We start from the raw sequence: 23,391 nt of genomic DNA, 5'->3' as shown, positions 1-23,391 counted from the left end.
CAGCGATGATTCTTAGAAAAAACTGAAACACTGGAAGTTAGAAATGAGACTGGAAGACCTGATCACATTCATAGAGAAACCATCAGGCACAACAACACTGGTTCACGTGTTCGTTACTTCTAGACTAGATTACTGCAACTCCTTATTATCAGGCTGCTCTATAAGTCTCTTAAGTCAACTCCTTATTATCAGGCTGCTCTATAAGTCTCTATAGTCAACTCCTTATTATCAGGCTGCTCTATAAGTCTCTTAGGTCAACTCCTTATTATCAGGCTGCTCTATAAGTCTCTTAGGTCAACTCCTTATTATCAGGCTGCTCTATAAGTCTCTATAGTCAACTCCTTATTATCAGTCTGCTCTATAAGTCTCTATAGTCAACTCCTTATTATCAGGCTGCTATATAAGTCTCTATAGTCAACTCCTTATTATCAGGCTGCTCTATAAGTCTATAGTCAACTCCTTATTATCAGGCTGCTCTATAAGTCTCTTAGGTCAACTCCTTATTATCAGGCTGCTCTATAAGTCTCTTAAGTCAACTCCTTATTATCAGGCTGCTCTATAAGTCTGTTAAGTCAACTCCTTATTATCAGGCTGTTCTATAAGTCTCTTAAGTCAACTCCTTATTATCAGGCTGCTCTATAAGTCTCTTAGGTCAGAATCAGAATCAGAATCAGAAACAGTTTTATTGCCAGGAATGTTTTCACAAACAAACGAGGAATTTTTTTTGGTGGAAGGTGCAACATTTGGACATGACAAACAAACAACAATCAACACGACAGAAAGACAACAAATAATGTGAAGTGTTTGGGTGTGTGCTTCAAGTGGTGTGTTTTAGTTAAAGTGCATGTTAAAGTGACGTGTGTGGAGGAGGGAAGAAGAAGGAGGAGGGAGGAGGAGGAGGAGGAGGGAGGAAGGAGCGGGAAGAAGGAGGAGAGAGGAAGGTGGAAGAAGAGGTGGTAGTCCTGGGGTGACAGTCAGTCAGTCCCGGGTCCATTGATGAGCCCGACCGCCGGGGAAAAAGCTTTTGGTGTGGCGGGTGGTCTTGGTCATGATGGATCGCAGCCTCCTCCCGAGGGAGGGACTCGAACAGGAGTGTCCAGGGTGGGAGGGTCAGCGACAATCTTTCGGCCCGCTTCAGTGACCTGGAAGTGAACAGGACCTGGAGGAAGGCAGATTGCAACCGATAACCCTCTCGGCCGAGCGGATGATGCTCTGCAGCCTGCGCTTGTCTTTGGCTGTGGCTGCAGGGTGCCAGACGGTGATGGAGGAGCAGATGATGGACTCAACGATGGCCGTGTAGAATTGTACCATCATTCTCCCTGGCAGGTTGAATTTCCTCAGCTGCCTCAGGAAGAACATCCTCTGCTGGGCCTTCTTGGTGATGGAGCGGATGTTCAGCTCCCACTTGAGGTCCTGGGAGATGATGGAGCCCAGGAAGCGGTAGGACTCACAGCGTCGACGGGGAGTCACACAGGATGAGAGGGCGGGTGGGGCTGCATTCCTCCTGAAATCCACAACCATCTCCACTGTCTTTAGAGCGTTGAGCTCCAGGTTGTTCTGGCTGCACCAGGTCACCAGGTGGTCAGTCTCCCACCTGTAGGCGGTCTCGCCCCACCAGAGATGAGTCCAATGAGGGTGGTGTCATCCGCGAACTTTAGGAGCTTGACGGACTGGTGACTGGAGGTGCAGCTGTTGGTGTACAGGGAGAACAGCAGAGGGGAGAGAACACAGCCTTGGGGGGAACCCGTGCTGGTGGTCCGGGAGCCTGAGACGTGTTTCCCCAGCCTCACGTGCTGCTTCCTGTCGGTCAGGAAGTCTGTGATCCACCTGCAGGTGGAGTCGGGCACGTGCAGCTGGGAGAGCTTGTCCTGCAGCAGGGACGGGATGATGGAATTGAAAGCAGAGCTGAAGTCCACAAACAGGATCCTCCTTATTATCAGGCTGCTCTATAAGTCTCTAAAGTCAACTCCTTATTATTACATTACATTACATGTCATTTAGCAGACGCTTTTATCCAAAGCGACTTACAATAAGTGCATTTCAACCTAGAGTACAAACTAAGAACAACAAGAATACAGGAAGTAACATTTCCTCAACATAGTCGAACTACAAAAGTACCATAAGTAAGTGCTATTTAAGTGCCACTGAAGTGCAAATCTGTGTTTTAATCCAGATATAGTCGGAAAAGGTGTGTTTTCAGTCTCCGACGGAAGATGTAGAGACTTTCTGCTGTCCTGATGTCAGTGGGGAGCCCGTTCCACCACTGAGGAGCCAGGACAGCAAACAGTCTGGATGTAGAGTGATTAGCTCGAGGTGCAGGAGTCACAAGTCGATTGGCTGTTGCCGAGCGGAGCGAACGTGCCGGGTGTACGGTGTGACCATATCCCGGATGTAGACGGGGCCCGATCCGTTCAGAGCACGGTACGCCAGAACCAGTGTTTTGAAGCGGATGCGAGCAGCCACCGGTAACCAGTGGAGAGAGCGGAGGAGCGGAGTGGTGTGGGTGAATTTCGGGAGACTGAAGACCAGTCGAGCTGCTGCATTCTGGATGAGCTGCAGAGGTCGGATGGCCTTAGCAGGTAGACCAGCCAGGAGGGAGTTGCAGTAGTCGAGGCGTAAAATGACCAGAGCCTGGATCAGAACCTGCGCCGCCTTCTGAGTAAGGCTGCTCTATAAGTCTCTATAGTCAACTCCTTATTATCAGGCTGCTCTATAAGTCTCTATAGTCAACTCCTTATTATCAGGCTGCTCTATAAGTCTCTTAAGTCAACTCCTTATTATCAGGCTGCTCTATAAGTCTCTTAGGTCAACTCCTTATTATCAGGCTGCTCTATAAGTCTCTTAGGTCAACTCCCTAGAGAGCTTGTAGTACCATGTTACTCCACTAGAGAGCTTGTAGTACCATGTTACCCCACTAGAGGGCTTGTAGTACCATATTACCCCACTAGAGAGCTTGTAGTACCATGTTACCCCACTAGAGAGCTTGTAGTACCATGTTACCCCACTAGAGAGCTTGTAGTACCATATTACCCCACTAGAGAGCTTGTAGTACCATGTTACCCCACTAGAGAGCTTGTAGTACCATGTTACCCCATTAGAGAGCTTGTAGTACCATGTTACTCCACTAGAGAGCTTGTAGTACCATATTACCCCACTAGAGAGCTTGTAGTACCATGTTACCCCACTAGAGAGCTTGTAGTACCATATTACCCCACTAGAGAGCTTGTAGTACCATATTACCCCACTAGAGAGCTTGTAGTACCATGTTACCCCACTAGAGAGCTTGTAGTACCATGTTACCCCACTAGAGAGCTTGTAGTACCATATTACCCACTAGAGAGCTTGTAGTACCATATTACCCCACTAGAGAGCTTGTAGTACCATGTTACCCCACTAGAGGGCTTGTAGTACCATGTTACCCCACTAGAGAGCTTGTAGTACCATGTTACCCCACTAGAGAGCTTGTAGTACCATGTTACCCCACTAGAGAGCTTGTAGTACCATGTTACCCCACTAGAGAGCTTGTAGTACCATGTTACCCCACTAGAGAGCTTGTAGTACCATGTTACCCCACTAGAGAGCTTGTAGTACCATGTTACCCCACTAGAGAGCTTGTAGTACCATGTTACCCCACTAGAGAGCTTGTAGTACCATGTTACCCCACTAGAGAGCTTGTAGTACCATGTTACCCACTAGAGAGCTTGTAGTACCATGTTACCCCACTAGAGAGCTTGTAGTACCATGTTACCCCACTAGAGAGCTTGTAGTACCATGTTACCCCACTAGAGAGCTTGTAGTACCATGTTACCCCACTAGAGAGCTTGTAGTACCATGTTACCCCACTAGAGAGCTTGTAGTACCATGTTACCCCACTAGAGAGCTTGTAGTACCATGTTACCCCACTAGAGAGCTTGTAGTACCATGTTACCCCACTAGAGAGCTTGTAGTACCATGTTACCCCACTAGAGAGCTTGTAGTACCATGTTACCCCACTAGAGAGCTTGTAGTACCATGTTACCCCACTAGAGAGCTTGTAGTACCATGTTACCCCACTAGAGAGCTTGTAGTACCATGTTACCCCACTAGAGAGCTTGTAGTACCATGTTACCCCACTAGAGAGCTTGTAGTACCATGTTACCCCACTAGAGAGCTTGTAGTACCATGTTACCCCACTAGAGAGCTTGTAGTACCATGTTACCCCACTAGAGAGCTTGTAGTACCATGTTACCCCACTAGAGAGCTTGTAGTACCATGTTACCCCACTAGAGAGCTTGTAGTACCATGTTACCCCACTAGAGAGCTTGTAGTACCATGTTACCCCACTAGAGAGCTTGTAGTACCATGTTACCCCACTAGAGAGCTTGTAGTACCATGTTACCCCACTAGAGAGCTTGTAGTACCATGTTACCCCACTAGAGAGCTTGTAGGACCATGTTACCCCACTAGAGAGCTTGTAGTACCATGTTACCCCACTAGAGAGCTTGTAGTACCATGTTACCCCACTAGAGAGCTTGTAGTACCATGTTACCCCACTAGAGAGCTTGTAGTACCATATTACCCCACTAGAGAGCTTGTAGTACCATGTTACCCCACTAGAGAGCTTGTAGTACCATGTTACCCCACTAGAGAGCTTGTAGTACCATGTTACCCCACTAGAGAGCTTGTAGTACCATGTTACCCCACTAGAGAGCTTGTAGTACCATATTACCCCACTAGAGAGCTTGTAGTACCATGTTACCCCACTAGAGAGCTTGTAGTACCATGTTACCCCACTAGAGAGCTTGTAGTACCATGTTACCCCACTAGAGAGCTTGTAGTACCATGTTACCCCACTAGATGGCTTGTAGTACCATGTTACCCCACTAGAGAGCTTGTAGTACCATGTTACCCCACTAGAGAGCTTGTAGTACCATGTTACCCCACTAGAGAGCTTGTAGTACCATGTTACCCCACTAGAGAGCTTGTAGTACCATGTTACCCACTAGAGAGCTTGTAGTACCATGTTACCCCACTAGAGAGCTTGTAGTACCATGTTACCCCACTAGAGAGCTTGTAGTACCATGTTACCCCACTAGAGAGCTTGTAGTACCATGTTACCCCACTAGAGAGCTTGTAGTACCATGTTACCCCACTAGAGAGCTTGTAGTACCATGTTACCCCACTAGAGAGCTTGTAGTACCATGTTACCCCACTAGAGAGCTTGTAGTACCATGTTACCCACTAGAGAGCTTGTAGTACCATATTACCCCACTAGAGAGCTTGTAGTACCATGTTACCCCACTAGAGAGCTTGTAGTACCATGTTACCCCACTAGAGAGCTTGTAGTACCATATTACCCCACTAGAGAGCTTGTAGTACCATGTTACTCCACTAGAGAGCTTGTAGTACCATGTTACCCCACTAGAGAGCTTGTAGTACCATGTTACCCCACTAGAGAGCTTGTAGTACCATGTTACCCCACTAGAGAGCTTGTAGTACCATATTACCCCACTAGAGAGCTTGTAGTACCATATTACCCCACTAGAGAGCTTGTAGTACCATGTTACCCCACTAGAGAGCTTGTAGTACCATGTTACCCCACTAGAGAGCTTGTAGTACCATATTACCCCACTAGAGAGCTTGTAGTACCATGTTACCCCACTAGAGAGCTTGTAGTACCATGTTACCCCACTAGAGAGCCTGTAGTACCATATTACCCCACTAGAGAGCCTGTAGTACCATATTACCCCACTAGAGGGCTTGTAGTACCATGTTACCCCACTAGAGAGCTGCCTCACTAGAGGCGGAGCTGCTTGTTGTCCCTAGAGTCTAAAGTAGGAGGAGCCAGAGCCTTCAGGTCTCAAGCTCCTCCTCTTTTATGAACCAGCTCCACCTTCAGTCCTGGAGACTCCGCCCCCTCATGGAGACTGAAGACTTTCCTCTGGACCAGCTGAACCAGGTTCAGCTGGTCCAGACCTAGAGTTGCTGCTATAGGCTGAGAGGCTGCTGGGGTTTTGTGTCTTGTTTCCTTGTTTTATTTTGAAGTCCTTGTCTCTCGTGTCCTCTGTTTCCCTGCACTTCCTGTCCCTGTGATTGTCTCCCTGTCCCTGATTGTGTCCTCCTGTGTCACCTGAACCCTGTTAGTCTCTTGTGTTGGTTTGTACTTTGTCCTTTGACAACCTACCTGCCTAGAGACTATTTCCCCCCCCAAAATGAATATTAGGTTTATTGTCGGCATTTGGGTCCTCTCTCTCTCTCTCTCTCTGGCTACAACAGAATGAACCGTCCATCATGGAACCAGCCTTCCACCGTGATGTTGTTCTTTCAGAGAGGGGGATTGTTCGACTGCAAGGTGGAGCCGGCCCCTGACCCGTTCAAGGGGACCCGCCTTGCTCATGGTGGGCCTCGTAGCCTCAGGGGCACGGTTTGCGCCACCCTAGTCCCAGAGCCGGGGGCCCGAACCCCCGGACTGTGTCGGGTTGCAGCTGCCGTCTCCGTGCCACAGTCCATGCAGGTTCCTGCTGGGCCTCGTGGTCAGAGCCCCTGACCCCTTCGAGGGGATCCGCCTGGCTTATGGTGGGTCTCGTAGCCCCTGGAGCTGGGCGCCCAGACCGCCTCCGTGCTGCAGCTCACACCGGTTCCGGGTTGAGTCAAAGATGGCTGCTACTCCACCTCCTCGGGCCGGAGTATTACTATTAAAATTTCTTCTTGCTACTTTTGATTTATTTAATTGAAGTGGCTGTGGGACAGACACCCTCTAGAGGTGTGTGTGTGTGTGTGTGTGTGTGTGGGGGGTAACTGCTCCAATGGAAGAGCAGAGAAAGGTTGTCATGGGTACGCAGATCAACTTGGTCATGTTGTCAGAAACGAGACGCGCTCTCTTCATCAGATCCGATTCCCCAGAGTCTTCCAGTTCTCTACGGAGCCCTCAAACTGATCACATGACGACCATCAGCTTCCTGTTGGACCTCCAGCTGTGTGTGAGGTCACCAGCCTTCTGACTCCGCCCCCTGCTGACCTCACATTATTATAATAATGTTATTATTATGTTTATATTATTTTATCTCGTTCAAACTTCATGTTTGTTATTATTTGTGTTCATCTATTGTTTTTATATGATCTTCACTTAAAAATAAATGAGACCCTACACTGAGACTCGCTGTCGGACCGCCCCCCCCCCCCCCCTACACTGAAGCTCGCTGTCGGACCGCCCCCTACACTGAAGCTCGCTGTCGGACCGCCCTCGCCCCCCCCCCCCTACACTGAGACTCGCTGTCGGTCGGTCGGATCCTCTCCGGTTCTGAAGGTAAGAACATCTTTATAAACATCTTTATAAACATCTTTATAAACATCTTTCATCTTCGTTAAAGCTATTTGAGGAACTTTTTTTTATATTCATGTGAATGTTTTTTTAATGTTTATGTTTTTATGAATTAAATGTAATTAAAGTTGTAATAATTTCGAAATCAGTTTAAACGGAGAACTAATCAAGAATCAATAGTAATCAGTTCACACGGAACTCTTTCTTGATGAATAATCAATAACTTTATTTTTATGTTTAAAATGAGATCCAAGTTCTGATTATCTAAAAAAACAAAAAACAGAATGTGTCATGGAAATCAGTGTGCGTGTGTGTCTGTAGTGTCTGTGTGTGTGTGTCTGTAGTGTGTCTGCGTGTGTGTGCGTGTGTCTGTGTCTGTAGTGTGTCTGTGTGTCTGTAGTGTCTGTGTGTGTGAGAGGTCAGTTTGCTGTAAACATGATTATTATATTTATTGAGGTGATTAAACAGTTTGAATGTTTATTTTAAACCTTTATTAACTTTTAAAGTGACTTCAGACATGATTCATATTTATATATAAATATATATAAATATAGGTATATATTAATATATATATATATTAGGGCTGTGAAACGATTAAATATTTTAATCAGGTTAATCACAGGTTTCTGTGGATTAATCATGATTAATCACATATTACCGATATTCTCGGTATATTTTTGTGAGAACATAAAGATTCATGACAAAAGACGGATATATACACTACCGTTCAAAAGTTTGGGATCACTTAGAAATGACTTTATTTTTCAAAGAAAAGCACTGTTTTTTCAATAAAGATAACATGAATCATAAATACCCTCTCTACATTGTTAATGTGGTAAATGACTCTTCTAGGTGAAACGTCTGGTTTCTAATGAAATATCTCCAGAGGTGTATAGAGGCCCATTTCATCATCACTCCAGTGTTCTGATGGTACATTGTGTTATCGCCTTAGAAGACTAATGTCTGATTAGAAAACCCGTGCAATTATGTTAGCACAGCTGAAAACAGTTATGCTGGTGATATAAGCGATACAACTGGCCTTCCTTTGAGCTTGAAGTTTGTAGAACTAAATTAATACTTCAAATATTAATCATTATTTCTAACCTTGTCAATGTCTTGACTATATTTTATATTCATTTGATAAATAAAAGTGTGATTTTTCATGGAAGACACAAAATTGTCTGGGTGATCCCAAACTTTTGAACGGTAGTGTACATTTATACACAGGGGTGCACAGAACTTGCTCACCAGTGTGCGCGCCGGCATCCCGATGTGCGCGCACACGCCGGCATGGAGCTCTGCGGTGCGCGAGACGAAGATGGAAGTGTTAACGCGACACTAGAGACAGAATGACACGCTGCTGGAGAGACGACCAGCAGACGGACTGAAGCTCATTCTGCGCATGCGTTAAATGCGGTAATTAACTAATTAATCCTGTGATTTAATCATAACGCGTTATTTTTCACAGCACTAATATATATATAAATATATACATATATATTTAGAAATATATATATTAATATATAAATATATATTAATATATATATATATTTATATTCATAAACTAAGTCTTTATAAGTGTCTCACAGTGTGAAGGTCTCTGCAGGACCAGGTCCCTCAGGGCCTCTCCCTGACATACAGGACCCCTACAGCACCCCTACAGAACCCCTACAGGACCCCTACAGGACCCCTACAGGATCCCTACAGAACCCCTACAGCACCCCTACAGCACCCCTACAGGATCCCTACAGAACCCCTACAGGACCCCTACAGGACCCCTACAGCACCCCTACAGGACCCCTACAGCACCCCTACAGCACCCCTACAGGACCCCTACAGGACCCCTACAGGACCCCTACAGCACCCCTACAGGACCCCTACAGCACCCCTACAGGACCCCTACAGGACCCCTACAGCACCCCTACAGGGCCCCTACAGCACCCCTACAGGACCCCTACAGCACCCCTACAGCACCCCTACAGGACCCCTACAGCACCCCTACAGGACCCCTACAGGACCCCTACAGGACTCCTGCTCCCCCTGCTGGACTCCTGCCGCCCCTGCAGGTCATGGCTGAGCCCGGCGACTCCGATCTGATCGCCAAACACTACAACTACACGGGGAAGTTCCGCAAGACGCAGCAGGACTCTGGCCTGAAGGCGGACTCGGTGGTCTTCATCATCGTGTGCTGCTTCATCATCCTGGAGAACATCCTGGTCCTCGCGACCATCTGGAGGACCAAGAAGTTCCACAAGCCCATGTTCTACTTCATCGGGAACCTGGCGCTGTCGGACCTGCTGGCCGGCGTGGTGTACACCGCCAACATCCTGCTGTCGGGCGCCAACACCTACCGGCTGACGCCCACGCAGTGGTTCCTCCGGGAGGGCAGCATGTTCGTGGCGCTGGCGGCGTCCGTGTTCAGCCTGCTGGCCATCGCCATCGAGCGCCACCTCACCATGCTGCAGATGAAGCTGCGTAACCACGGCAACACGTGGCGCGTGTTCCTGCTCATCAGCGCCGTGTGGATGGTGGCGGCGGCGCTGGGCGGGCTGCCGCTGATGGGCTGGAACTGCATCCTGAGCGTGAGGCGCTGCTCCACCGTGCTGCCGCTCTACCACAAGACCTACATCCTGTTCTGCACCTCGGTGTTCAGCGCCATGCTGCTGGCCATCGTGGGGCTCTACGCCCGCATCTACGCCCTGGTGCGCGGGCGCAGCCGCCGGCTCAGCCTCCGCAAGGCCGGCGGGAGCTCGGAGAAGTCGATGGCGCTGCTGAAGACCGTCATCATCGTGCTGAGCTGCTTCATCGCCTGCTGGGCGCCGCTCTTCGTGCTCCTGCTGCTGGACGCCGCCTGCGAGACGCTGCGCTGCTCCATCCTCTACCGGGCCGAGTGGTTCCTGGCGCTCGCCGTCCTGAACTCCGCCATGAACCCGCTCATCTACACGCTGACCAGCAACGAGATGCGCCGCGCCTTCCTGAAGACGCTGCTGTGCTGCACCGCCTGCCTGCGGCCTGAGGGGGGCGGGCCCGCCGGGGGGGCGGAGTTCAGCCGCAGCCGCTCGGATAACTCCTCCCACCCCAACAAGGAGGAGGCGGAGTATTCGCCCAAGGTCACGACCTCGGGGCGCGTCACCTCGTCCTCCTAAAGACGACCTGAACCCTCAGCGGAGAACTCACACCGCTGCTGGGGGTCCAGGTGGTCCCGGTTCATGTGAAGAGCCCCGTAGAACCAGAACCAGACTGGCCCTCTAAGAACCAGTAGAACCTTTAGTATTTAAATTCATCGTTCAACACGCGTTCAGGTGCCTCCCGGTCACGTGACCTCTGTCCTCCCGGTTCAGACTTCAGTGATACATATTTCATATTAAACCTGCATTAATTATAATAATAAGTTGTTTTCAAGATTCATATTATGCTCCGTCAATGTAAATATAGGTGAGGAAGAGGAGGAAGAGGAGGAGGAGGAGGGGGGAGATTATCTGTAGGGAGGGGGAGGAGGAGGAGGAGCAAGAGGAGGAGGAGCAGCAAGAGGAGGAGGAGGAGGCGAGGAGGAAGAGCAGGAGGAGCAAGAGGAGGAGGAGGAGCAAGAGGAGGAGAGGAGGAGGAGGAGCAGCAAGAGGAGGAGGAGGAGGAGAACCTGAACTTGAATTTATGTGTTTTTGGGAGATTTTTTGTAAAAAGTTAACTGTAAACGTTAGAAACAGTTTTTCTACTTCCTGTCTGTGTTGTTGTTGTTGTTGTTGTTGTTGTTGTTGTTGTAGTTGTCAAATTAATTCATATTTGAAAGCAGGAAGAAAACATCGTTTTGTTTATTAAATGTTTAGTTGAAGCTCAAACGACAAAATAGTGAAACACAAACTTTGAGAACTTTGACCGTTGAGGAAAGAGTTAAAATGTTAAAATGTTAAAATGTTTGAATGTTTAAATGTTTGAATGTTTAAATGTTGTCATAATTTGGATGCGGAGCTCTCCGATCAGCTTCTCAGGAGCTCCGGGTCTCGTGGTCTTCGTAGTTTCCGTAGGATCCTGTTGCCATGGTAACCAGTCCTCCATCAGTAACTCATTCATCACTTGTTGACCTTTAAGAATCTAATAAAGACCAATAGAAACGCTGCTTTCATACGTTCACAAGACACAACATGAAACACCTCAACAGGAGAGAAGAAGTGCGGAGGGGACATGTGATGACATGTGATGACATGTGATCACATGTGATCACATGTGAATGATCACATGTGAATGATGACATGTGAATGATGACATGTGAATGAGTGAATGATGACATGTGATGACATGTGATCACATGTGAATGATGACATGTGAATGAGTGAATGATGACATGTGAATGATGACATGTGAATGATGACATGTGAATGATGACATGTGAATGAGTGAATGATGACATGTGAATGATGACATGTGAATGAGTGAATGATGACATGTGAATGATGACATGTGAATGATGACATGTGAATGAGTGAATGATGACATGTGATGACATGTGAATGAGTGAATGATGACATGTGATGACATGTGATCACATGTGAATGATGACATGTGAATGAGTGAATGATGACATGTGAATGAGTGAATGATGACATGTGAATGAGTGAATGATGACATGTATTTAACATTAAAAGTCCATCAGACTGGATTTGGAGGATCAGTTCTTCAGGTCTGTGTGAGTCCACGTTGCCCCCTTGTGGTCACAGTGATCCTGTAGTTCCGGTTCTGTCCTCATGGAGCAGATTCAAGTTCAGGTGCTGCTGATGAAACATCAGGTCAACATGCATCATCATCATCATCATCATCATCATCATCATCATGTCAACAACAACAAACACAACCAGAAGAGACCTGGACTTCAGGGGGGTCCGGAGGATCTGGACTTCACAACCAACAGAATTACAACTAACACATTAAAAAAATACTAAATAAATAATAATCCATCTTATTTATAAATGTTGTGTTCACGCGATATAAAATACACGTGGTACACACTTGGTGCGTGTGTGTGTGAGTGAGTTTTGCCAAACTCCAAGTGCCATGATGACCCCTCGCTTCACAGATGCATGCTGGGAGGTGGAGTCTTTAAAACCACGCTTAAAGCGGCTCTCCTGCCGGCCGCGAACGACGCTTCCCAGCATGCCCCGCGCGTGTTCTTCCTTCCCTCCTTCCTTCCTGCAGCCTCGGCCCTTCTGCCGTGAAAAGGAAGATGAGCAGCAGCGGCGCGCCGACACGGAACCGAGCCTGAAGCGAGCGTGAACCGGGCCTGAACCGGGTCTGAACCGAGCCTGACATCCAGCGGAATGGCGGCGGCGCGGCTGCTGGCGGCCCGGAGCCCAGCTGCTGCTCCCCGGCCCTGAGCCCGAGCCGAGCAGCCTGGAGGAGCTGCAGCCCGCCGGGCCGAGCCGGGCTAAGCCGAGCCGAGCCGGGCCATTGTCTCCCGCCCTGCTGACGATGCTGAGCCGGCTGCTGGACTGACGCTTCAGCAGCACCGCGCCCTGAAACCGGACCCGACCCCCCCTCAGGTGAGAGTCAGGCTGCACACCTGGAGGCTCACCTGGACCCCTGAGACCGGCGTGTCTGGTCCTGACCTGGACCTGGTCTGATGCTCTGGGTCCTGCAGTCAGGCTGGAACAGGTGGACCCTGAAAGCAGGTTCTGTGGTACCTGAGCCGTGCCTCCATGTGGACCTGAAGGAACCAGGTGTTGACTGTGAGCTCCTCCAGTGGCACCGCAGACTCGGTTCAGGTCTAACTCGGGCCCTGATCCAGTTCTGAGGAGGCCCCAGACCAGGTGTTGAGACCAGAAGCAGAACTTTAATAAACTCTTCAGAACATTCAGGAACACTCAAAGTCTGGATCACTACAAACTTTGACAAACTTCTCTCCGAGTACTTTTACAAGTACTCCCTCTCTGCTTTGTGTACTTCTACCATCAGAGTACTTTCTGAGACGAACATGTTCATACTGTGATGTCATATATATTCAGAGTATTTGTGTTACTCCTTGTGCTGCATAGTCCAGCAGCCGCCCTGATCCTGGACCACCACGGTCCCGTTTGCCGGTCTCTCCTGACTCGCCTTATCAATACAAGTGATCAGATCCATGTTCTGGACCAGTGCTGTGTGAAACCTGGTCCTGGACCAGGGTAGGTCCAGGACCAAGTCACTGATGAATGGTCTCTGATTGGAGGACAGCCAAACATATTGAAACTAAATGATTGTTTCGCCTGGAAACCCAACTCTGAACTGTGTGTCCCGGTCCCGGTCCCGGTCCCGGTGTGCCCCTGCAGGCTGCAGCATGGAGCGCTCCGGCAGCATCCAGCTGGACATCCCTGACTTCAGTAACTCGGTCCTGGTGCACCTGAACCAGCTGCGGGTCCAGGGCCGGCTCTGTGACATCGTGGTCAACGTGCAGGGTCAGAGCTTCCGGGCGCACAAGGTGGTCCTCGCCGCCAGCTCTCCGTACTTCCGGGACCACATGTCTCTGGGCCAGATGAGCACCGTGTCGCTGACGGTGATCCGGAACCCGTCCGTGTTCGAGCAGCTGCTGAGCTTCTGCTACACGGGCCGGCTGCGGCTGCAGCTCGCCGACATCATCAGCTACCTGACGGCCGCCAGCTTCCTGCAGATGCAGCACATCATCGACCGCTGCACCCAGATCCTGGAGGGCATCCACCTGAAGATCGGCCTGGCGGACCCGGACGAGGACCCCCGGGGGGGGGAGGCGGTCCGGGGCTCCGGGAACAGCAGAACCCTGGAGGCCACGGTGCGAGCGGGCGGCCACCACGCCGGCCCGCGGCCGCTCGCCGCCAGGGGGGGCGCCGAGGCGTGCGAGGCCGTCAGCCCCGCCGAGGAGACCCTCGGTCCGCCGCCCCCCGCGGAGCACGGTGGACTCGAGGGGACCGGGGCCCCCGGCAGAGCGGGAAAAGAACCGATCCTTCGCATCAACCGGGCAGGTCAGTGGTACGTGGAGACCAACAGCGAGCTGGAGCGGACCGGCAGCGCCGAGGAGGGCGTGGCCACGGGCCGCGTGAGGATCAAGACGGAGAGGATGGAGGACTGGATCGGAGCGGGGGAGCACCAGGAGGAGGGGGGGCCGGCGGAGGACGGCGCCACCGTGATGATCGACACCTCGGGGCGCAGCACGCTGGTGGCGGCGCCGGGGAACCGCAGCACCCAGCCGTCCTCCAGCGAGACGGACAGGTGAGTCACAGCGAGGACTTCCTGTCTGACCACGTGACCATGTGACCACCTCTTGGGTTCTCCATCAGGTTCAGTCCCTCGGCGGTGGTCTTGTCGGAGCGTCAGAGGGCAAAGAGCGAGTCTCCAAGCCGAGCAGACGAGCTGCGGCAGCCCGGCTCCCAGGTACTGAAACACCACGAGTAGTCATACGATTAGTTACTACTGCCACCATATCGTAGTACGACTCCTGACTCATAGAACTCATACCATGACTCATTAACCTCTAGACGAGCGCCCCGCACTACGTGGTGATTCGGTTGGTGGGCGTCGTTCTGCAGAAAGTAGTTCCTGTTATCTTCAGTAACCAGAGAAGGACTTCTAGAAAGAGTTGAGAGTCTTGAGCTCTAGAAGCTTCAGCGTCTTGAGCTCTAGAAGCTTCAGCGTCTTGAGCTCTAGAAGCTTCAGAGTCTTGAGCTCTAGAAGCTTCAGAGTCTTGAGCTCTAGAAGCTTCAGAGTCTTGAGCTCCCCTTCCTGGTAGAAAGACGCTGGTCTCCAGAACTCGGCGACTCAACCAAAGCTCCCTGACTGATAAAGAACCCGGCAGAGACTCTGAGGACCTCAGCAGTTTGACACCTGACCCCCAGCAACACCTTTACAGCGTGCCGTGTGTCGAGCCCTCATGTGCCTGATGGAGCCCCTCAGGTCACTGGACCTCATCACCACGACATCCTACTAGAACCCTCTGAACCTCCTCAGAGGTATTAAACAACAAGACTCCTAGAACCTTCTGATTAACCAGCTACACCTCACATGACCCCCAGCAACTCCTAAAGGAACCCGAGCACTCTAAGAACCTCCGTAACAGCCACCAGCACCTCCTAGAGAACCTGGTCATTAGCCACTAGAACCTCCTAGAGAACCTGGTCATTAACCACTAGAACCTCCTAAAGAACCTGGTCATCAGCCACTAGAACCTCCTAAAACCCTGGCCATTAGCCACTAGAACCTCCTAAAGAACCTGGTCATTAGCCACTAGAACCTCCTAAAGAACCTGGTCATTAACCACTAGAACCTCCTAGAGAACCTGGTCATTAACCACTAGAATCTCCTAAAGAACCTGGTCATTAGCCACTAGAACCTCCTAAAGAACCTGGTCATTAACCACTAGAACCTCCTAAAGAACCTGGTCATTAACCACTAGAACCTCCTAAAGAACCTGGTCATTAACCACTAGAACCTCCTAGAGAACCTGGTCATTAGCCACTAGAACCTCCTAGAGAACCTGGTCATTAGCCACTAGAACCTCCTAAAGAACCTGGTCATTAACCACTAGAACCTCCTAAAGAACCTGGTCATTAGCCACTAGAACCTCCTAGAGAACCTGGTCATTAACCACTAGAACCTCCTAAAGAACCTGGTCATTAGCCACTAGAACCTCCTAGAGAACCTGGTCATTAACCACTAGAACCTCCTAAAGAACCTGGTCATTAGCCACTAGAACCTCCTAAAGAACCTGGTCATTAACCACTAGAACCTCCTAGAGAATCTGGTCATTAACCACTAGAACCTCCTAAAGAACCGGGTCATTAGCCACTAGAACCTCCTAAAGAACCTGGTCATTAGCCACTCGAACCTCCTAAAGAACCTGGTCATTAACCACTAGAACCTCCTAAAGAACCTGGTCATTAACCACTAGAACCTCCTAGAGAATCTGGTCATTAACCACTAGAACCTCCTAAAGAACCGGGTCATTAGCCACTAGAACCTCCTAAAGAACCTGGTCATTAACCACTAGAACCTCCTAAAGAACCTGGTCATTAGCCACTAGAACCTCCTAAAGAACCTGTTCATTAACCACTAGAACCTCCTAAAGAACCTGGTTATTAACCACTAGAACCTCCTTAAGAACCTGGTCATTAACCACTAGAACCTCCTAAAGAACCTGGTCATTAGCCACTAGAACCTCCTAAAGAACCTGTTCATTAACCACTAGAACCTCCTAAAGAACCTGTTCATTAACCACTAGAACCTCCTAAAGAACCTGGTTATTAACCACTAGAACCTCCTAAAGAACCTGGTCATTAGCCACTAGAACCTCCTAAAGAATCTGGTCATTAGCCACTGGAACCTCCTAAAGAAACTGGTCATTAACCACTAGAACCTCCTAGAGAACCTGTTCATTAACCACTAGAACCTCCTAAAGAATCTTGTCATTAGCCACTGGAACCTCCTAAAGAACCTGGTCATTAGCCACTAGAACCTCCGAGAGAACCTGGTCATTAGCCACTAGAACCTCCAAGAGAACCTGGTCATTAGCCACTAGAACCTCCTAAAGAACCTGGTCATTAGCCACTAGAACCTCCTAGAGAACCTGGTCATTAACCACTATAACCTCCTAAAGAACCTGGTCATTAGCCACTCGAACCTCCTAAAGAACCTGGTCATTAACCACTAGAACCTCCTAAAGAACCTGGTCATTAACCACTAGAACCTCCTAGAGAATCTGGTCATTAACCACTAGAACCTCCTAAAGAACCTGGTCATTAGCCACTAGAACCTCCTAAAGAATCTGGTCCTTAGCCACTAGAACCTCCGAAAGAACCTGGTCATTAACCACTAGAACCTCCTAAAGAACCTGGTCATTAGCCACTAGAACCTCCTAAAGAACCTGGTCATTAACCACTAGAACCTCCTAAAGAACCTGGTCATTAGCCACTAGAACCTCCTAAAGAACCTGGTCATTAACCACTCGAACCTCCTAAAGAACCTGGTCATTAGCCACTAGAACCTCCTAAAGAACCTGGTCCTTAGCTACTAGAACCTCCTAAAGAATCTGGTCCTTAGCCACTAGAACCTTCTTAAGAACCTGGTCATTAGCCACTAGAACCTCCTTAAGAACCTGGTCCTTAGCCAGTAGAACCTTCTTAAGAACCTGGTCATTAACCACTCGAACCTCCTAGAGCAGGGGTGCTCACACTTTTTCAGCATGCGAGCTACTTATTATGTGACCAAGTCAAGGCGATCGACCGACGGGGAGGGTGCTAGTAAGTGTGCTCACCTGCCGAGCGCGAGCTGAGAAGAGTTGTTGACGGGGTGCTAGTAAGTGTGCTCACCTGCCGCGCGCGACCTGAGAAGAGTTGTTGACGGGGGGTGCTAGTAAGTGTGCTCACCTACCGCGCGCGCGACCGGAGATGAGTTGTTGACGGGGGGGGGGGTGCTAGTGACTTTTTCTTTGCTCCGTCCGTCCCGATGCGCGCAAACCAGTGTCGGGAGCTCCGCGGCGCACGAGACGGCGGGCAGAGGACTGTTAACGCGACACGTAGAAACAGAAATGCCGTGCTGCTGCTGTAATGTGGCGCTATAGAGAAAGTGACAGGGGGGCGGGCCAAATTCTTTTTATGTCATGCGATCTACCAATACTACGCCGCGATCGACTGGCAGGTCGCCGCGATCGACCGGTCGATCGCGATCGACGTATTGAGCACCCCTGTCCTAGAGAATCTGGTCATTAACCACTAGAACCTCCTAGAGAATCTGGTCATTAACCACTAGAACCTCCTAAAGAATCTGGTCCTTAGCCACAAGAACCTCCTAAAGAACCTGGTCATTCGCTACTAGAACCTCCTAAAGAACCTGGTCATTAGTCACTAGAACCTCCTAAAGAACCTGGTCATTAACCACTAGAACCTCCTAAAGAACCTGGTCATTAACCACTAGAACCTCCTAGAGAATCTGGTCATTAACCACTAGAACCTCCTAGAGAATCTGGTCATTAACCACTAGAACCTCCTAGAGAACCTGGTCATTAGCCACTAGAACCTCATAAAGAATCTGGTCATTAGCCACTGGAACCTCCTAAAGAACCTGGTCATTAACCACTAGAACCTCCTAGAGAACCTGGTCATTAGCCACTAGAACCTCCGAGAGAACCTGGTCATTAGCCACTAGAACCTCCGAGAGAACCTGGTCATTAACCACTAGAACCTCCTAAAGAATCTGGTCCTTAGCCACTAGAACCTTCTTAAGAACCTGGTCATTAACCACTAGAACCTCCTAAAGAACCTGGTCATTAACCACTAGAACCTCCTAAAGAATCTGGTCCTTAGCCACTAGAACCTCCTAAAGAACCTGGTCATTAGCCACTAGAACCTCCTAGAGAACCTGGTCATTAGCCACTAGAACCTCCTAAAGAACCTGGTCATTCGCCACTAGAACCTCCTAGAGAACCTGGTCATTAGCCACTAGAACCTCTTAAAGAACCTGGTCATTAACCACTAGAACCTCCTAGAGAATCTGGTCATTAACCACTAGAACCTCCTAAAGAACCTGGTCATTAACCACTCGAACCTCCTAAAGAACCTGGTCATTAGCCACTAGAACCTCCTAAAGAACCTGGTCCTTAGCTACTAGAACTTCCTAAAGAATCTGGTCCTTAGCCACTAGAACCTCCTTAAGAACCTGGTCCTTAGCCACTAGAACCTTCTTAAGAACCTGGTCATTAGCCACTAGAACCTCCTAAAGAACCTGTTCATTAACCACTAGAACCTCCTAAAGAACCTGGTTATTAACCACTAGAACCTCCTAGAGAATCTGGTCATTAACCACTATAACCTACTAGAGAATCTGGTCATTAACCACTAGAACCTCCTAAAGAACCTGGTCATTAGCCACTAGAACCTCCTAAAGAACCTGGTCATTAGCCACTAGAACCTCTTAAAGAATCTGGTCATTAGCCACTGGAACCTCCTAAAGAACCTGGTCATTAACCACTAGAACCTCCTAGAGAACCTGGTCATTAGCCACTAGAACCTCCGAGAGAACCTGGTCATTAGCCACTAGAACCTCCTAAAGAACCTGGTCATTAGCCACTAGAACCTCCTAAAGAACCTGGTCATTAACCACTAGAACCTCCTAAAGAACCTGGTCATTAACCACTAGAACCTCCTAAAGAATCTGGTCCTTAGCCACTAGAACCTCCTAAAGAACCTGGTCCTTAGCCACTAGAACCTCCTAAAGAACCTGGTCATTAGCCACTAGAACCTCCTAGAGAACCTGGTCATTAGCCACTAGAACCTCCTCAAGAACCTGGTCATTCGCCACTAGAACCTCCTAGAGAACCTGGTCATTAGCCACTAGAACCTCTTAAAGAACCTGGTCATTAACCACTAGAACCTCCTAGAGAATCTGGTCATTAACCACTAGAACCTCCTAAAGAACCTGGTCATTAGCCACTCGAACCTCCTAAAGAACCTGGTCATTAACCACTAGAACCTCCTAAAGAACCTGGTCATTAGTCACTAGAACCTCCTAAAGAACCTGGTCATTAACCACTCGAACCTCCTAAAGAACCTGGTCATTAGCCACTCGAACCTCCTAAAGAACCTGGTCATTAACCACTAGAACCTCCTAAAGAACCTGGTCATTAGTCACTAGAACCTCCTAAAGAACCTGGTCATTAACCACTCGAACCTCCTAAAGAACCTGGTCATTAGCCACTAGAACCTCCTAAAGAACCTGGTCCTTAGCTACTAGAACTTCCTAAAGAATCTGGTCCTTAGCCACTAGAACCTCCTTAAGAACCTGGTCCTTAGCCACTAGAACCTTCTTAAGAACCTGGTCATTAGCCACTAGAACCTCCTAAAGAACCTGTTCATTAACCACTAGAACCTCCTAAAGAACCTGGTTATTAACCACTAGAACCTCCTAGAGAATCTGGTCATTAACCACTATAACCTCCTAGAGAATCTGGTCATTAACCACTAGAACCTCCTAAAGAACCTGGTCATTAGCCACTAGAACCTCCTAAAGAACCTGGTCATTAGCCACTGGAACCTCTTAAAGAATCTGGTCATTAGTCACTGGAACCTCCTAAAGAACCTGGTCATTAACCACTAGAACCTCCTAGAGAACCTGGTCATTAGCCACTAGAACCTCCGAGAGAACCTGGTCATTAGCCACTAGAACCTCCTAAAGAACCTGGTCATTAGCCACTAGAACCTCCTAAAGAACCTGGTCATTAACCACTAGAACCTCCTAAAGAACCTGGTCATTAGCCACTCGAACCTCCTAAAGAACCTGGTCATTAACCACTAGAACCTCCTAGAGAATCTGGTCATTAGCCACTAGAACCTCCGAAAGAACCTGGTCATTAACCACTAGAACCTCCTAAAGAATCTGGTCCTTAGCCACAAGAACCTCCTTAAGAACCTGGTCATTAGCCACTCGAACCTCCTAAAGAACCTGGTCCTTAGCCACTAGAACCTCCTAGAGAACCTGGTCATTAACCACTAGAACCTCCTAGAGAATCTGGTCATTAACCACTAGAACCTCCTAAAGAACCTGGTCATTAGCCACTGGAACCTCTTAAAGAATCTGGTCCTTAGCCACTAGAACCTCCTAGAGAACCTGGTCATTAACCACTAGAACCTCCTAGAGAATCTGGTCATTAACCACGAGAACCTCCTAAAGAATCTGGTCCTTAGCCACAAGAACCTCCTAAAGAACCTGGTCATTTGCCACTAGAACCTCCTAAAGAACCTGGTCATTAGCCACTAGAACCTCCTAAAGAACCTGGTCATTAGCCACTAGAACCTCCTAAAGAACCTGGTCATTAACCACTAGAACCTCCTAAAGAACCTGGTCATTAGCCACTAGAACCTTCTTAAGAACCTGGTCATTAACCGCTAGAACCTCCGAGAGAACCTGGTCATTAACCACTAGAACCTCCTTAAGAACCTGGTCAGTACCCTAACAGGGCCACCCCTCCAATGGCCCCTATGGGACTCCCCGAAGCTAAACCCTCTCTGTGTTGATTTGGACTCGAGTGTGATTCAGGTTCTGGTCTTCATTAACTTGTGGTTCTGCCGTCAGGGGGAGGAGCATGCAGCGTTTGATATGGGGGGCTACGAGGACTACCTGAGGGAGCAGGTCGGGGACCGCTGGTACCGCTACAACCCGCGGCTCACCTGCATCTACTGCTGCAAGTCCTTCAACCAGAAGGGCAGCCTGGACCGCCACATGCGGCTCCACATGGGCATCACGCCCTTCGTCTGCCGGCTCTGTGGCAAGAAGTACACCCGCAAGGACCAGCTGGAGTACCACATCCGCAAGCACACGGGCAACAAGCCCTTCCACTGCCACGTGTGCGGCAAGAGCTTCCCCTTCCAGGCCATCCTCAACCAGCACTTCCGCAAGAACCACCCGGGCTGCGCCCCCCAGGAGGCCCCCAGCGCCTCCCCCGAGACCACCGTCGCCTCCAGGGGAGGGCCGAGCGCCGAGGCCTCCCCCGGCCAGGAGGAGCCCGAGGGCGGCGGGGGCCCCCAGGCCTCGGTCTCCACCACGGGGCCCGACTGACCCCGAGGAAGGGAGGGTCCCGTGGGTGGGTTCAGGGCCGCTCTGATCCTTTTGCACCTGAAGCCAAGACAACGCTGAACCGCTGAAGTGGACCAGCGCCAGGAAGGACCGCCGAGTCCGGACTGAGAGGATTTCTCCGTTTTAAACCGCATCTACCTTCAGGAACGGAGCTCCAACCAAGGAGCTCCACCCCCCACAACCTCATGCACCGCCAACCTCCTGGGCCTCGGGGCCTCGGGGGCCTCGTCTGCTTTATGTTACAGATTTCTACTTTTATATCGCGTCGCAGGTCCACAACAGTCTGCTGGACCTTTGCCAAACTGCTCGGTGCCGGTTCAACAGGTCTTCAGTTCTGACTCGAGACAATCTGGAGCAGCAACAGTGATAATAATGATAATCATAATGATAATCATAATGATAATCCTGCGGGCTCTTTGAACGCCGTAGACCATCAGAGCTTCTTCACTTCCTCGTGGAGCTTCTGTTGCTTCTGCTGCTCAGTTTATTGATCAGTAGATATCAGAATTAAGAAGCTGAAAATTACTTTCCTAACTTTGACTTCAAAATCACCTCAAATTACTTAATGTGGGCAAAATAGTTGCAGAAGAATTTGAAACAACATATTTGACATTTAATCACTTTCTGTTACTTAATATAAACTAAAATAAATTATATTGTTACATGCAAGTAGACTGAGGGGTTAGGGGGTTAGGAGATGGGGGTTAGGGATAGGAGGATAGGAGGTTAGGGGTTAGGGATAGGAGGTTAGGGGATAGGGTTAGGAGGTTTAGGGATAGGGGGTTAGGGGATAGGAGGATAGGGGTTAGGGATAGGAGGTTAGGGGATAGGGTTAGGAGGTTTAGGGATAGGGGGTTAGGGGATAGGAGGATAGGGGTTAGGGATAGGAGGTTAGGGGATAGGGTTAGGAGGTTTAGGGATAGGGGGTTAGGGGATAGGAGGATAGGGGTTAGGGATAGAGGATAGGGGATAGGAGGATAGGGATAGGGGATAGGAGGATAGGGGTTAGGGATAGGAGGATAGGAGGTTAGGGGATAGGGATAGGAGGTTTAGGGATAGGGTGTTAGGGATGGAGGATGGAGGTTAGGAGGATAGGGGATAGAGGTTAGGGGTTAGGGATAGGAGGTTAGGGTTAGAGGAGTAGAGCTCCGATCATACTTATTAATTTCTTGAGATTCCCGACTGACAGCAGGAAGCCTCAGATAACACAGTTACCTCTCACACTACGCAATACAGCTGCTGCTCCACCAGGGGGAGCCCTGCTCCACCAGGGACGCTCTGTTCCACAAGGCTCCACCAGGGGGCTCTGATCCGCACAGAGCTTCGTCTACTTTTAAACAAACTTGTGTTTTATAGGTTTTTTTATGTTTCTTGCTCTGACAATGTTTGAGACTCACGACGGAACCTTCAGGACCGGTTCTGTTGGTGACGCATTAAATCTGCTGCAGCTGAACAAACTAAAACTAACGATACAAACTGTAGAATCAATCCAGCAGAATTAAAAGAAGAAAGCCAGCTGCGTCATCGTTATT

At 49.3% G+C, this 23,391-nt stretch overlaps 2 protein-coding genes across 5 annotated transcripts; both read left to right on the top strand.

Annotated features, from left to right (window-relative positions):
- The first annotated feature begins 7,256 nt into the window (after positions 1-7,256).
- Positions 7,257-10,787, top strand: s1pr1 (sphingosine-1-phosphate receptor 1). 3 transcript variants are annotated; one of them, XM_056414706.1, is made up of 2 exons: positions 7,257-7,285; positions 8,907-10,787. In XM_056414706.1, exon 2 carries the CDS (start codon positions 9,370-9,372, stop codon positions 10,444-10,446), a length of 1,077 nt encoding a protein of 358 aa, XP_056270681.1. In that variant the 5' UTR covers positions 7,257-7,285; positions 8,907-9,369; the 3' UTR covers positions 10,447-10,787. The 3 variants fall into 3 exon arrangements, with proteins under 3 accessions (XP_056270681.1, XP_056270680.1, XP_056270679.1); XM_056414705.1 differs by having other exon boundaries at positions 7,262-7,285; positions 8,897-10,787; XM_056414704.1 differs by lacking the exon at positions 7,257-7,285 and adding an exon at positions 7,887-8,716.
- Positions 10,788-12,742: 1,955 nt separating this feature from the next.
- Positions 12,743-22,540, top strand: zbtb37 (zinc finger and BTB domain containing 37). Of its 2 annotated transcripts, XM_056415404.1 has the most exons (4): positions 12,743-12,831; positions 13,597-14,509; positions 14,578-14,671; positions 21,359-22,540. In XM_056415404.1, exons 2-4 carry the CDS (start codon positions 13,605-13,607, stop codon positions 21,839-21,841), a joined length of 1,482 nt encoding a protein of 493 aa, XP_056271379.1. In that variant the 5' UTR covers positions 12,743-12,831; positions 13,597-13,604; the 3' UTR covers positions 21,842-22,540. The 2 variants fall into 2 exon arrangements, with proteins under 2 accessions (XP_056271379.1, XP_056271378.1); XM_056415403.1 differs by lacking the exon at positions 12,743-12,831 and having other exon boundaries at positions 13,141-14,509.
- The last annotated feature ends 851 nt before the right edge of the window (positions 22,541-23,391 follow it).

Source organism: Pseudoliparis swirei, chromosome 5 (assembly GCF_029220125.1).
Source record: "Pseudoliparis swirei isolate HS2019 ecotype Mariana Trench chromosome 5, NWPU_hadal_v1, whole genome shotgun sequence".
NCBI classification, from domain to species: Eukaryota; Metazoa; Chordata; class Actinopteri; order Perciformes; family Liparidae; genus Pseudoliparis; species Pseudoliparis swirei.
This window is presented reverse-complemented; position numbering and strand designations above follow the sequence as displayed.